At 42.8% G+C, this 14,231-nt stretch overlaps 1 protein-coding gene across 2 annotated transcripts; it reads right to left on the reverse strand.

Annotated features, from left to right (window-relative positions):
• Window positions 1–5: 5 nt before the first annotated feature.
• On the reverse strand, window positions 6–11,932 carry LOC148686821 (CD209 antigen-like protein C). 2 transcript variants are annotated; one of them, XM_088661688.1, is made up of 6 exons: window positions 11,754–11,932; window positions 10,761–10,868; window positions 8,941–9,063; window positions 6,774–6,919; window positions 3,995–4,104; window positions 7–749 (listed from the first exon to the last, which is right to left on the reverse strand). In XM_088661688.1, exons 1-6 carry the CDS (start codon window positions 11,848–11,850, stop codon window positions 566–568), a joined length of 768 nt encoding a protein of 255 aa, XP_088517814.1. In that variant the 5' UTR covers window positions 11,851–11,932; the 3' UTR covers window positions 7–565. The 2 variants fall into 2 exon arrangements, with proteins under 2 accessions (XP_088517815.1, XP_088517814.1); XM_088661689.1 differs by lacking the exon at window positions 8,941–9,063 and having other exon boundaries at window positions 6–749.
• Between the last annotated feature and the right edge of the window lie 2,299 nt (window positions 11,933–14,231).

Consider the following 14,231-nt stretch of genomic DNA (forward strand, 5'->3'; position numbering starts at 1 on the left):
GACAACATCCTGCTATTTATTGGCTAATGAACATCTGTAGAGGGTTCAAACCCCACGGTCTTAATGCAGACCAGATGAAATACACTTGAATTTCCTGATGAGTCTTCATTCAGCAATTTCATGATGAAGTTTTCCTCCTTTGGTTCATGGATAGCCACCTGGAGGTCAGTGTTGGGGTGTCCTGGAAGTCTGTTGGTTTCAGAGTATGTCCTTTTCTGATGTGACTCATTCTTCCTTTGGGGCAAAGTCACACCTATGTAGAATGCATGAGGCCACGGCTGTGTGGGCTCTGTGTTTGTGTCTCTGTTGCGTGGCCTTTTGCTGCTGCAATAACAGATGGCTGTGTGTTTTGGAGTGCACTTCTGGAACAATTCTCATGAGTGGTCTCTCTCTCTCTCTCTCTCTCTCTCTCTCTCTCTCTCTCTCTCTCTCACACACACACACACACACACACACACACACACACACACACACCAGATCCAGAGCAATAAACTGATCTATAGATTTTGTGCATAGCATTCTGCAACTGATTGAGGATGTACACCAATACCAAACAGGAAAATGTTCAGTGAGAACTACGAAGAGCCTGCCAGACACAGGCAAACTGCATGCTCTTTTCACAAATAAACAGATTGGTGGAGTCGCACAAGCCATTACTCCACTTATGGTTCTTTCCTTGCTCCATAACAACACAGTCTTCTTGTGAATCATAGTCAGCTTTGCTAGTCGGTTTAGAAGGTCCCCATTGTCTGAAAATAAGAAGAAGAAGAAGCAAACATTTGCCTGGTGATGAACTTGCCAGACTGTCAGTTCTCACTCGCCTCCCTCTTTCTAGTCCCATGTGGTTCCTCTTCACATGCTCACCTTCTTCCCCACCCACTGAGAAATGCCCCTTGCCCCTTTAGTGCCATTTCTGATGCTTTTCTTTCAAGTGCTGATTTTGATTTAGTATTTGCATGCTGCTCTCCCAACAACAAAGCTGAACAACGAAATAAACAAGACCACATTACCATCCATAGAACCAGAGCTAAAGAACATAGTGGCGTATCAGTCAAGCAAAAAGCAAACCGTTCAATGAACAGTTAATGCTGTTCAATACAAACTTAATAATAATTATAATTATAATTATAAATTCTTTTACCAGAAATGTCTGCTGAGATAGGAAGGGGGCTGTTTCCTTACCCGGTGCAACAGCACAACCCTAGGCAGCAGCTTCTTTTATAGTTTCTGCCGCAAACTAAGGCAAGCCAGCTGGTCTCACTCAGCTCTGGACAGAACACAAGCAATCCCTTGCAAAGTTTGCTGCCACTACTATAACCAGTGAAATTACCGAAGTTAGACTCCAAGCCCACCTCCGCACACCAACAATGTTATAGCATGTGGCTGTGAGACCAGGGGCGCTGAGCTTTTTTCGGTCAAGGAGGGTGACTCCTCTCTTTCTGAAGTCTTGTGATGAGATACAGTGGTACCTCGGTTTAAGTACAATTGTTTCCGGAAGTCTGTACTTAACCTGAAGCGTACTTAACCTGAAGTGAACTTTCCCATTGAAAGTAATGGAAAGTGGATTAATCCGTTCCAGATGGGTCTGCGGAGTACTCAACCTGAAGCGTACTTAACCCGAAGTATGAGTGTAATTGGTTCTGGAAGTCCATACTTAACCTGAAGCGTACTTAACCTGAAGTGAACTTTCCCATTAAAAGTAATGGAAAGTGGATTAATCCATTCCAGACGGGTCTGTGGAGTACTTAAACTGAAAGTACTCAAACCAAAGCGTACTTAAACCGAGGTATGACTATACTGAATTCCATATCAAGGCATTGTGCAACTTGGTGCCGGGGGTTGGAGGGGGGAGGCGAGAAACAGAAGGAGTGATGTGAATTCGGATAGAATGCTTTCTTTTGGCCACTTACTAAAAAACCGAATATGCTGCTACCCCAACACAGATAGAAACACTAACGCGCACTGCAGTATTCAGCTCAAAACTGCCCATTTAATAGAATAGAATAGAATAATTTATTGGCCAAGTATCAACCATACAGTACTTGGAATTCTGCTTCAACTGCATTGCGATGTAAAGGAGAAAAAGGTACCTCATACAAACAGCATTCTCCTCACAATACAACAGCACAGAAAAAAGACCCCATACCACCAACTGGCCTCCCTTCTGCCCACAACTACAGATTCAACAATTTGATGGCACAAATTAACATAGCTAGCCAGCTGTGCTTTTGAAACGTCACGAGAGATCTGAGATAAATCCACTGAAAAAATGAAAGCTCACGTGTAAGAGGCATTTGTGCCATCCACCCACTTCCACGCCATTTCTGTTGTCGTGTATCTTTTATAAAAAAAAGTCTTTATTGTTTAAAACAAAAAAACAAAGCAAATAGATTGAAACAAACAACTTCACAACTTCACATTTACGGACATATAAACTCACCATACTAACACTTAACTAATTCATACATACATACACGACTAACTCATACATACATACCTACATAATTCCCGTACCCCAACATACGACTCGTCACAAAAACATACACATAACCCACACTAATCTTAAAAATCACGTTATTCTATTATTTTCATCTTCACACTTTCTTCACCAGATTCTGAACAGACTTCCAATTAAACTTGCTGGTTTTTAAGTTATTTCCTTTATATTTTGCACAGTGATATATGTGTTGTTTATTTTCATTCCAACTGATATCTAATAATTTATTTTACAAGGTACAGTCTATTTCTGCCAACAGGGTTTCTTTTAATTTATTCTTTTTCAAATACTCTTCAAAAATTTCCCATTCCTTATTGACTTTTTGTTTAGTTTGACCTTTTATTCTACCAGTTGTTTTTGCCAGTTGCATATATTCTACCATTAGTGCTTGCCAGTCTGTTATACTGGGTACTACCTTATTCTTCCAATTTCTCGCTATTAATACTCTACCCGCTGTTGTTCCATACATAAGTAATGTTACCTTTGTTTTCTCCATTTCTTTTGGCATTATACTCAATAGGAGTGTCTCTGGTCTTTTACTAAATGTACACTTTAATAATTTTTTTAGTTCTTCATATATATTATTCCAAAACACCCCCACCTCTGTACAGCTCCACCACATGTGCATAAATGTACCCCTTTCTTTTTCACACCTCCAGCACATGTGGGATCTATTTTTGTAAATTTTGGCCAATTTGTCCGGTGTTTGGTGCCATCTGTACATCATCTTCAGAATGTTCTCTCTTAGTGTGTAACATAGGGTAAATTTTATATCTTTTTGCCAGAGTTTTCCCCATTGTTCTATTGAAATATTATGGCCCAAGTCTTGGGCCCATCTTATCATTGTTGGTTTTGTTCGCTCCTCGAATAATTCCCATTCCAATAGAGTATCGTAGAATTGCGAGATATACTTTCCTTTCTTCTGCGTTATTATTTTTTTCAAACTTTGATGTTTCTTCTGCAATTCCTAATTTCTTATCTTCCATAAACCTCTGCCTTATCTGGAAATATTGGAACCAATCTGTTATGTTCTCTTTGATTTTTTCATATTCTTTCAAATTTAATTTTTCCTTTGTCCCTTCCAACACTTCTCTATATGTTATCCATTTTGTTTCCATATTTAGTTTTTTCACTGCTGTAGCTTCTGCTGGTGAAGCCCACAGTGGTATCTTTGGTTCCAGTATTCCTCTAAATTTGGCCCATATATTATATACAGATTTTCTTACTAGATGGTTTAGGAAACCGCTATGTACTCTTACTTTTTCGTACAATAAATAGGAATGCCAACCATGCCAATTTTCGTACCCTTCCAGATCTAGTATCTCTGGGTTCTCCAACAGGATCCATTCTCTTATCCATAAAAGACCAGCCGCTGCATGATATAACTCTAGGTTTGGTAGTCCAAAACCCCCTCTCTCTCTAACATAGCTAGCCAGCTGTGCTTTTGAAACGTCATGAGAGATCTGAGATAAATCCACTGAAAGAATGAAAGCTCACGTGTAAGAGGCATTTGTGCCATCCACCCACTTCCACGCCATTTCTGTTGTCGTGTATCTTAAGCCAATCCACTGTGAGGTCTTCTCTTTCATGTTATAAACGAGGAAATCCTAGGAAAAAGGTAGAGAATTGATGGATTTTCTCCTCACCCGCTCCCCAGTGTTCCCAGAAGTGGGCCTGGGGAGTGCACCCCACGTGTCTCTGTACAAATGTGAGTAAATCATATGCACATGTTCACATAGTTCAGGAGTAGAGCACACACTTAGCATGCTGAGGGATGGGTGAACTTCTGCCATCCTGTTTTTCTTGTCCTTTCAGGCTTCACATTGACAACTTAAAGCGAAGCTAGGTTGTTCTTTTTCGCAATTCAAATTGAAGATGGTTTAGACGGTGTTTGTGTGTGTGGATACATTGACATGTGGTGCTTCATAAGAAAGAACAGGATAGATATGAATTTTTTCTAACGTCATGTGCTCACTGCTTCCCAAACTGAATGCAGAGCAAACAGGAATGTGTTCACACAGCCAGAGATTTCTTGTCTCCAAGTCCCAACTTTGGGACAGGGAATTTTAACTCTTGCAAAACAGTTACCGTATTTTTCAGTCTATAAGACGCCCCCATGTATAATACCCCACCCCCATTTTTAAGAAAATGAGGGGATATGGCCCAAATTTGTTGAGCCTCTCCCCTCCATGCAGCTGTGGGCAGGAAACACTCCTTAGATCATTTCCCGCGCGCAGTGACATTGAGGGAAGTTGCGCTCCTGCCAACGAGCTGGCTGGCAGTGTGCAGCTTCTCCCCCCCCCAACAGCTGTGGGCAGGAAAGACACACACACCCCAGATCGCTTGCTGCAGCATTGGGGGAAGCTGCACTCCTGCCAGCGGCATGCTGCTTCTCCCCCCCCCCCATGCCAGTATCCGTGTATTGGACAACCCCAGTTTTTGGACATGATTTTAGAGTCAAAAAAACTTCATTCAATACACAGTGGGGGGAACAGTATCTTCTTACAAGAATTTAGAACATAGAAAGCTGACATTAGAAGAACATCTTTATTTACTTCTTTTATATATTTATTGAATTCATACCCCACCTTCCTCCTGAAGCAGCCCAGGGTGGCAAACACGACAACATTTCAAAAACTAAACTAAAAACTCTGTGGTTTCCGTTCAGATGTCAAGAAATTCATAAGCGTGCAGCCATTTGCCCCATTTGTAAGTCGAAAAATTCGGTTGTCGAGTCGTTCGTAAGTCGAGGTACCACTGTAAGTATCGCTGGAGAGTGAAAGCATTTAGGAGGTATGCAAGGAGAAGCTTACTTGTACTGCAGAATCTCCAGAAGCACATCTGGGAGAGACCTCAGCTTGAGAGACCTCAAAGAGCCTCTGCCAGTCAGAAGAGTTACTGGCAGACCAGGAGGACCAAAGACACCTCAGTAAGAGGCATTTTTGTTTAGTTTGTTTACATTTGATGCAAAAGAACCAAAGAACACAAGTGGGGCTGTGGGTTAAACCACAGAGCCTAGGGCTTGCCGATCAGAAGGTCGGCGGTTCGAATCCCCACAACGGGGTGAGCTCCCGTTGCTCGGTCCCAGCTCCTGCCAACCTAGCAGTTCGAAAGCACGTCAAAGTACAAGTAGTTAAATAGGTACCGCTCTAAGCGGGAAGGGAAATGGTGTTTCCGTGTGCTGCTCTGGTTCGCCAGAAGCGGCTTTGTCATGCTGGCCACATGACCTGGAAGCTGTATGCCGGCTCCCTTGGCCAATAATGCGAGATGAGTGCCGCAACCCCAGGGTCGGTCACGACTGGACCTAATGGTCAGGGGTCCCTTTACCTTTTTACAAGTTTGGCCCATGTGAAAAGTGCCTTAGGGATGTGACACCGCTTTCTTATTGAACTTTCTTCACTGCAATAAACATCTACTTTTGTTTGATCATAATGAAAAACAAATTGTTATAGATTTGTGAAGGGGGACCTCCTCTAAACCCTAGAAATTAATAAATGGTAGGAATTTGATTATTTAGAGTACTGAAGGGAAGATTGCAAGCCAGTAGGGGGAAACAGGCTAAGCTTCCTTTCCAAGCCAGCTCTTCACCTGCGCATTAAACATGACAAAAGTTGTTGATGGCTCAAAAAGGATTCTTGGGCTTGGGCAGACAGAGGTTGCCATGGTGATGGGGTGTGTGTTTCAGGTGTCAGGAAAGGAGAGTCTTCAGAACAAGGTGGGCTGGAAAGAAGAAGGGGAAGAAGAAAGAGTGAGTTCCATCTTGGGCAGGCTGGCTGAAGGCTGGCTGGGAGAGATGTCTTTGACTCCTGTGCTGTACTGGTTCTGGGAAACAAGTTCTGCTTGAGATCACCATGCTGTAAGATCGGGACTTCCAACATGCAGACTGAAGGTGTAAATAGGTGAATAAACTATATTTCTTAAAGTCTCTGCCATTTCTCAATTCTCCAAAGGAACACAGACCCTGGGTGGGTGCCTAGAACTCCCTGGAATCTTGTTACCAATCGGGGGTGGCACCCAACCTTTGTAGCAATATAAAAGATAGAATTTCATTTGAGAAGAAAGTAGAATTAATTGGAATAGCTGTCATTCGGGGCTCCCCAAGCTGGTCTTTAACTACACCTTTCCATGTGGTTACACCTAGCAGTTGGGTTTGTGTGCTGCCTTCCTTATTGTTCTGACTGGGAAGATTTAAGGTACTGGTAGGTTGCAAACATAACATTCCTGGTAGCAGAAGAGGGGCTTCTTGTGCAAGATGTCCATCACAGGGGAAACTCACCTGTTCCTTTTCACTACCTATAATCACCAGATCTGCACTCAGGTCTTGGCAGGTGCTCCTGGCCTTTTCCCAAAGGACTTGTTTTCTGGAGTAGTAGTAGCATTTGTCCTGGAATTCATGCCAATTGAATGCACATATTGGAAAGCCTGCAATACACAGATTCGTGAAATAATGCAGCACAGAATGAATGCCTCATTGTTTACAGGATGTTTTTGTGAGTGGCACCATATACCGCTACAGATGGACACTTAGCAAATGCACACGTGTGGCCTGTTTGTCTTTTCTGTTCATCCATATTGTAGTACACAATGCCGCCACCAGCGCCTTCCCCATTGCTAGTCTGGCTAGACCAGTGGTTCCCAACAGGTGGTCCGGGGACCCCCAGGGGTCCGCGAGCTATGCCAGAGGGGTCCGCAAGATGCTATTAGAATAAAAAATATATTAAATATATTTCGTATCGTAACAGATTTTTTGTTTTGGCCGCTTCCTGCATGAGCAGAGTCTAGCGCAAAACTAGAATTAGATAGAGGCAGTAGTTCTGCTGTATGCCGTTAGATGCCGCTTTACAAACACTACTGTTTTGCAAAGAGGCAGCGCACGCATTCTACTAACGCTCACCTCCCCAAGATGCTTTGCGTGCGTCGGCTTCATTTGTGCGCTACTGCGCAGGTACCCTGTCTTCTCCATTCCCCTCCCTCCTCCCTGGCGCGCACTGCCTCTTTGCAAAACAGTAGTGTTTGTAAACAAAGCATTGTTTTTCGCGGAAGCTACAGTTCGCGTAGTTAAAAATGGACCGTTGGTTAAAAAGTGGTTCATCTCATTAAGAACTGAAAATTAAAACTAACTGTATACTGATGGAGTACTCTTTTGTAACTGTAAAAAAATGTATAAATATAAAATATAAAAAGACTCTTAATTTGACTCTCACTTTTTAATTTTAGGATTAGGAATTAATGGGGGTCCTTGTCACAATAGCGGCTCGATGAGGGGTCCTCGAGAAAATTTTGTTGGGAACCCCTGGGCTAGACTATTACTGGACTGGCAACAAAACTCTTTAGCATCCTGACTGATGCTAATTGATTCATACAGTAGCTTGAGCATCACATAACATTAGAACATAAGAAAAGCTTGCTGGACCAATGGCCCATCTAGTCCAGTACTCTATTCTCACAGTGGCCAATCAAATGCCTTTAGAAACCCCACAAACAGGATTTGAGCACAAGAGTATCCTCCCTGCTGCCCTGCAGTTTTGAGCAACTATAGAGGCAGATAAGAGCCATCATGCTAAGCAGCCATTGATAGCTTTATCCTCCATGGATTTGTCCAATCCTCTTTTAAAGCCATCCAAGTTGGTGGTCACCATTGCCTCCACTGGGAGTGAATGCCATAGTTAAATTATGTGGTGCATGAAGTACTTATTTCTTCTATCTGTCCTGAAACCTCCAAGATTCCACTTCATTGGATATCCGGGAGTTCTAGGATTATAAGAAAGGGAGAACAACTTTTCTCTACACACTTCGTCCATGCCATGCATAAAACTATGAATTTCTATCATGTGACCACTTGCTTGCCTTTTCTCTAAGCTGAAAAGTCCCCAAGCACTGCAGCCTTTCCTCAGCGGGGAGTCACTCCATCCCCTTGATCATTTTTGTTGCCCTTTTCTGAACTTTTTCCAACTCTAAAGCATTGGAATCCAGGCTCAGCATATGCATGTCTGCTTGCCGGTCCTTGCCAGTTTTTGACATAGCAGGATGGGAGCTAGTTTCCTCCATGGCTCTTTTTCAAGAACAGAACTGGTGAGCAGAGCCCAGTCCTCTTGGAAAGGCACCATCAAGTTTAAGAGATCACTGTAACCAACCACAGGCTTTCAGTATTAGGGCTCCTATACCGTACAGTGAATGCCTGGGTATACAATTTCAGCAGCTAAGTCATGCCTTGCCACAAGTCTGCAGAGGTCTGAAAATCTATGAAACCCTAAGGGGCAGGAGTTTAAATATTGAAAGGATGGCCAGACCATTTCATGTTCTTTTCTGCAACTGCTGTAAGACTTGGTCAGTGAACCCACAAACATAAACCCAGCTGATCCAGCCCTGGAGCAGTCATTGCCCATGGCCTGCTATGGAGGATGCAGACTCAAGCTAGCAATTAGCTTCAAACCTGGACTTACATCTGAGAAACGCAATCACAAAGGCAGCATTCGCCATTATCAGGGAAAAGATTGTCAGAAGGTAGATTATGACAAAGGTTATCCTGTGGCGGTACCATTTGCCAAAACTGGATGCAAACAGAGCTAGAAAGAAATGAGAAGACATTCACAGTAGTTATTAACAGAGGTGTGTGTTATTGTTTTTTAAAAAGAAACGCTTGGAAGCTGGAGCTAACCCACAACCCAGCATCTATCTCATTCACATATCACCAGCATTGCTTTAAAAGTTGAAATAAAATATGTGCACAGGAGTTCCCTTGGTAAAGAACAAAAGGTTCTGTACCTACAGTTATTCATTGTCAGAAGGATGGCTTTGGATTCTACGTTTACATTGTGAGAGGAGGTTTCATTGTGAGAGGAGGTTTCATTCCTGCCTTGTGCAGCAGGAAGGAGAGAGAGCAGGAAGGAGTGGAGCTTAGGTGGTTAGTGGGAAACCACAAAGTGGATTTTCCCTGACTGTCTGTTAGTGTCATCCCTGCTCTCTACGGGCTAGGGGCATGCAAGCTTACTGATACCCACTACCATATTCTATATAGACCAGAGTTTGCCAGCTTCTGGGGGCCAGTGGACACATTTGGAATTTTGAGAATGTGCTGTGGGTAAGGTAGGTGGAACAACACAAAATGGCCACCATAGGGTGGGGCAGTATACAAAATGGTTCCATGTCTTAAAAAAAAGAGAGCGGAAAAAGAGACAGAAATGCAAAAATAGTGCAGGCCCATCAATGGAAGAAAGGCACCTACACCAGCCACTACCATCCTTCCTCACAGAGAAAAGTTATTTGCACTTCTGCTCAGAATAGAAGGGAGAGAGGGTGTCCATCCTATCACCCAATGAAATGTGGGCATGTTTAAGGGAGTGTGTTCCATGTAGGAGAGGCCAAGCCAGTGCAAACAGGAAGAGCAAACAGTATCTTATGAATTGTGGATTTCTGAGGGGATATTCACTGAGAAATTTCACAAGCCCTGTAGAAGACACTGTGCATGCCATGCCGGCAATCCCTGAGACAGACAATAGTGCAGATCCCACCATTTCCTGATCTGCATTGTGCACGTTCGAATATGAACGGTGGTCATGCAACTCTAATGCTCCTGGGTCATAATTTCCAAGGGCAACATATGCGATGCTCCTTGAAAGGGCAGCCCATATTCTATGTTTTTCTGTCATTAACATTTTGATATTGAGGGATGGGTAGAAGGTAGACTGGGGTCTACTGTTGGCTCTGTTTGTGATTTACATTAGACTGGCAAAGGGATTCCGATTCCCAATTGTTTAACAAAGGCAAACACCTACACCCAAGAAGATACTATGTACCTTCAAATTAGGCAGGTAACTGAGGGAGACAAAGAGTGGATTTTTGTGGGATAGGAATATGCACTCAGTTCTACCACCTTGAAAACAAATACATGGGCTGAGCATGTACTCATCCTGTCTAAGGTCGTTTCCAGATAATCTGGAATTCAACTGAATTCCCATCTGCAAAATAGTCTGGAAGTGGTCTAAGTGTATGTCTGTCCCCAACATATGTTTTACTCCTGTCTTCAATTGGTATATCTCAGGGCTGAGATCTGCCCACTCCTGTTTAGGAACACAAGAACAAGGAGGGAGGAAATTGCCTTTATCAATGATTTAATACTAGCCACATTTCTGAGGAGCATAAGTCAATTTAAAAACTGTTGTTTTCAGTATTGCACACTCCATTAGACACATTTACATTTTTTAACATGTAAGAGGCAGATCATCTTAATATAATCTATATAATTATAATCTATATTTCTCACCTTGCTCTGTTTCCAGTTCTTTCTCTGGTAGTTTTCTCATCAGCATGTCCTCGTCTATGATGTAGTCATAGTCCTGGTTGTTATTCTCACCACCAATAGTCACTGTTTCTAGAGAGAGAAAGGGCAAGTCCCAGGCATTCTGCACTTCAGATTGAGCGTTCTTGCTCTATATTCTCAAATATGTACTTCCATCCCTCTTGCTCTCACAGAAGGCTACTGTCTCAGTGATCATAGATGGCCTGTGGACCATTGTTAGGCATTTTGGTTCAGTTTGTATATTTTGTAATCTATAGTAATGCTACTATGTGGTTTATGAATGGTTTCCTTGACTTGTATGCTTCTTGCTGTTTTGTGAGGGGTTTTTTGGGGGGGTGTCCTTTTTTACTTTTGTATTAAGCAGTAAAATATTTTCATACAATCAAAAATGAGTTGTCCCAACCTGGGGAAATGCTGTTCAGAGAAAAGTCTCCCCTGTGCAAAATGTATATATATTGAAAGCTGGATACATATTGCCATATACAATGGTCTCTCTCCCTCCGTCGCACCTCACATATTTTATAGAGTTTTTATTTTTAGTTAATGCACCTATAGAGGCATTCTTCCAAACACAGACCCATTGTTCTTGAGAGATGTTACTAGATCTCCCTCCCTTTAATTTTGTAGAGGCTGTTTTTGAGCTGGCTAGCACCTTGGTATCAAGACCTGTTCCTCCATGCAGCCTTGGACACAGCTACCTGGCTAGACCACCTAAAGGTGAGGCAGAGCCCAGAAGGAAGGAAGGAAGCAGTAGCCACCCTTACATTACTCTACTTTACAATTGTACATGCTGGGAACTGTCAGGGCACCTACCCAAATATTTTGAGGCTATGATGTTGCTAAAGCTTATGCTTCGGGAGTGTAGAGTCTGTTCCTTTGAGCACATGGTCAGCTCAGGAGAAATGAGGAAGCCACGGGACTGAAATTAGGGGAAAGGAAGCCAGTGTAAATGTTTACCTGTTCCTCCATGTTTCGAGGACATTTCCAAAGCATGGGGCAGTTTCTCTGAAACAATGTCATTCTGATACTCTTCAATCTCATAGCCGTCATCCATGGTGGCCTCAAATCTTCTTCTGTAATGGTTTCCAAAGCAGCTAAAGCTCGGCAACCGGATGCTTCTGCCTTCTTTCTATCACTATCAGCTTCCTCTATGTAACAAACCACAGGAAAGTCAGGCACCCCGATGCCTGACTAATGCCTCACTGCTCAAGGGAGGGGGGAATATATATTATTGTTAACTAGATAAAAGCCACTGGGAAAGTGCCATTCTCACAGTCAAATCACCACTGCAGGAAAGGGGCAAGGGACTAACTGTATATGTGTACAATTGTGAATGGGATTGTTGCAGAGACAAAGAGCTAAAGCCTTCTTTCACCATCAACAGTCCTGATCTAGCTGCCCCCTCAAAAGATGGGTATACATATTCCTTTAATAAGAAAAAAAGACAGCTATGCAGTGGCAAAGTGCATAACAAGCATCATCACTGTAGGAGGCAGTAGGCGCTATGAGGGGACATATTGTTTAGTTATTATCCTTCCTTGCTAACATTAGTGAGATCAGCAGAGTACCATCCTTTGCAGCTTAAACTTGGAAACTAAGACAAGCCAGTGTGGTGTAGCGGTTTAGAGCGGTAGACTCCTACCCCACTCACCTCACAGAGTGTTTGTTGTGGGGGAGGAAGGGAAAGGAGAATGTTGGCCGCTTTGAGACTCCTTTGGGTAGTGATAAAGCGGGATATCAAATCCAAACTACTCTTCTTCTTCTTCTTCTTCTTCTTCTTCTTCTTCTTCTTCTTCTTCTTCTTCTTCTTCTTCTTCTTCAAACAATAATCCAGGATGCTTTAAGCAGATTGGGTTGTCCTGTTATTACACACTTTCTCCTCCTTAACACAAACACATTAGAGTTTAAAGTGCTAAACAGCTTAGCCCCCAAATATCTGAAAGGCGACCTCCTTCTCCACACCCTTTCTCGTATCTTATGATCAGTAGAAGGGGCCTTCTTGGTAGTTCCACTGCCCTCACGGGTGGTGGCCCCCTTCTAAGCTGTGGGATTCACTCCCCACAGTGGTGTGTCTGTCACTTTCACTATACAGTTTATGTTGTATGCTCAAGTCACATCTATTTTCTCTGGTCTTCGACAGTTGTGGGAGTATATTTTTAGGACACACCCTATTCGTGTGATTCTGATTTGTTTTAAACTGTTTTTAACATTTTGTTTTAAGTGCTGGGACCTTAGGGTGAAGGAAGATAAGAAATAAATTATTAGTAGTACAGTAGTATTATAGAAGAAGAAGAAGAAGAAGAAGAAGAAGAAGAAGAAGAAGAAGAAGAAGAAGAAGAAGAAGAAGAAGAAGAAGAAGTTGTTCTTCCAAGCAAGCTGTGCACTGAGTTTAGTGAATGGGGACTAGTTGTGGCGTGTAGGGATTTCTCATTGGTTTGAGGCTTCTCTTAGGCCCTTCTGTGTATACAGTATACTGTCCCACTGTCCTGTCTCTGCTTTACACTTTGCACACTGTTAAGGGAGCTCATTGTGTCATCAACACAGGGAACTGTGGGATTTTGCCTGCAGGGAATGTGTGTTTGGATCTAGGTTTTTTTTTAATGACACCCCAGGGATTCACACCCAAGGGGTTCTGTAACAAGCAAATGATCCTCAAAGAGGCAAAATACCCTTGTGGTGGCTTGTTTGCAACTTTCCTAACTGCACATTATTATTTCTGCCCAACTTTTTTGAATAGCTTCCAGCGCTGCTTGTTAAGCCACAAGTCAAGAACTGCCAAATTGCAGCACCTTGTCATTTTCATTTGCTACCGTAGTTTGGTTTAGCGAATGCCAAACCTGATTTCTTCACAATCCTGACTCAAGGCTTCCCATTCCCCTTTTGGACAAGCATCAAATGTATCTGGATGTACATGGGGACCAAACCAGATGAGATGTGGGGCAAGATGTGGAGATGGGAGAGGGATGGTTAACTCTTTGCCCCAGCCCCAGTTAGGGAGGCAAGCAGGCACTGTTTTCCATCCTGCCCTGCATTCATCACATGCACCACCGGTTCCGCTCCACTGCAGTTCACCTTCCCCCAAAAAACTATGTTATTCATTTCACTGTCCACTGTGGTGAAATTACATTATTCCACCTCATTCATTTCAATGCAAAGGAAACACAATGGAAACAGAGGAAAAAGCATACTCCATATCATTTGTAGACTGAAAACGACAACAGCAAATACCAATTGTATTCACTGGATTGACTTCCATTCCAGTATGGGATCAGTAAGTGAACACCAGCAATTTCTGTCCCTGTTTCCATTTTTGTTAGAATTCTCCAACATCCCTAGTCCCAATTCCATGAACCACATGATCCCAACTCTACTGTGAGTTATCTACAGTGCACCTACAGTTTTCCAATGAATGGGCAAACTTTTTTCCCTCTACAC

Source organism: Zootoca vivipara, chromosome 2 (assembly GCF_965207765.1).
Source record: "Zootoca vivipara chromosome 2, rZooViv2.hap1.1, whole genome shotgun sequence".
Taxonomy (NCBI): Eukaryota; Metazoa; Chordata; class Lepidosauria; order Squamata; family Lacertidae; genus Zootoca; species Zootoca vivipara.

What these genes read in the sequence shown, in the direction of transcription:
- LOC148686821 (XM_088661688.1), bottom strand. Translation starts at nt 11,850, where the DNA reads ATGGATGACGGCTATGAGATTGAAGAGTATCAGAATGACATTGTTTCA. An exon ending in CTCGAAACATGGAGGAACAG is followed by an intron (nt 10,869 to 11,753) that starts GTAAACATTTAC and finishes TTCTCTCTCTAG; the next exon opens with AAACAGTGACTATTGGTGGT. An exon ending in AGAACTGGAAACAGAGCAAG is followed by an intron (nt 9,064 to 10,760) that starts GTGAGAAATATA and finishes ATTTCTTTCTAG; the next exon opens with CTCTGTTTGCATCCAGTTTT.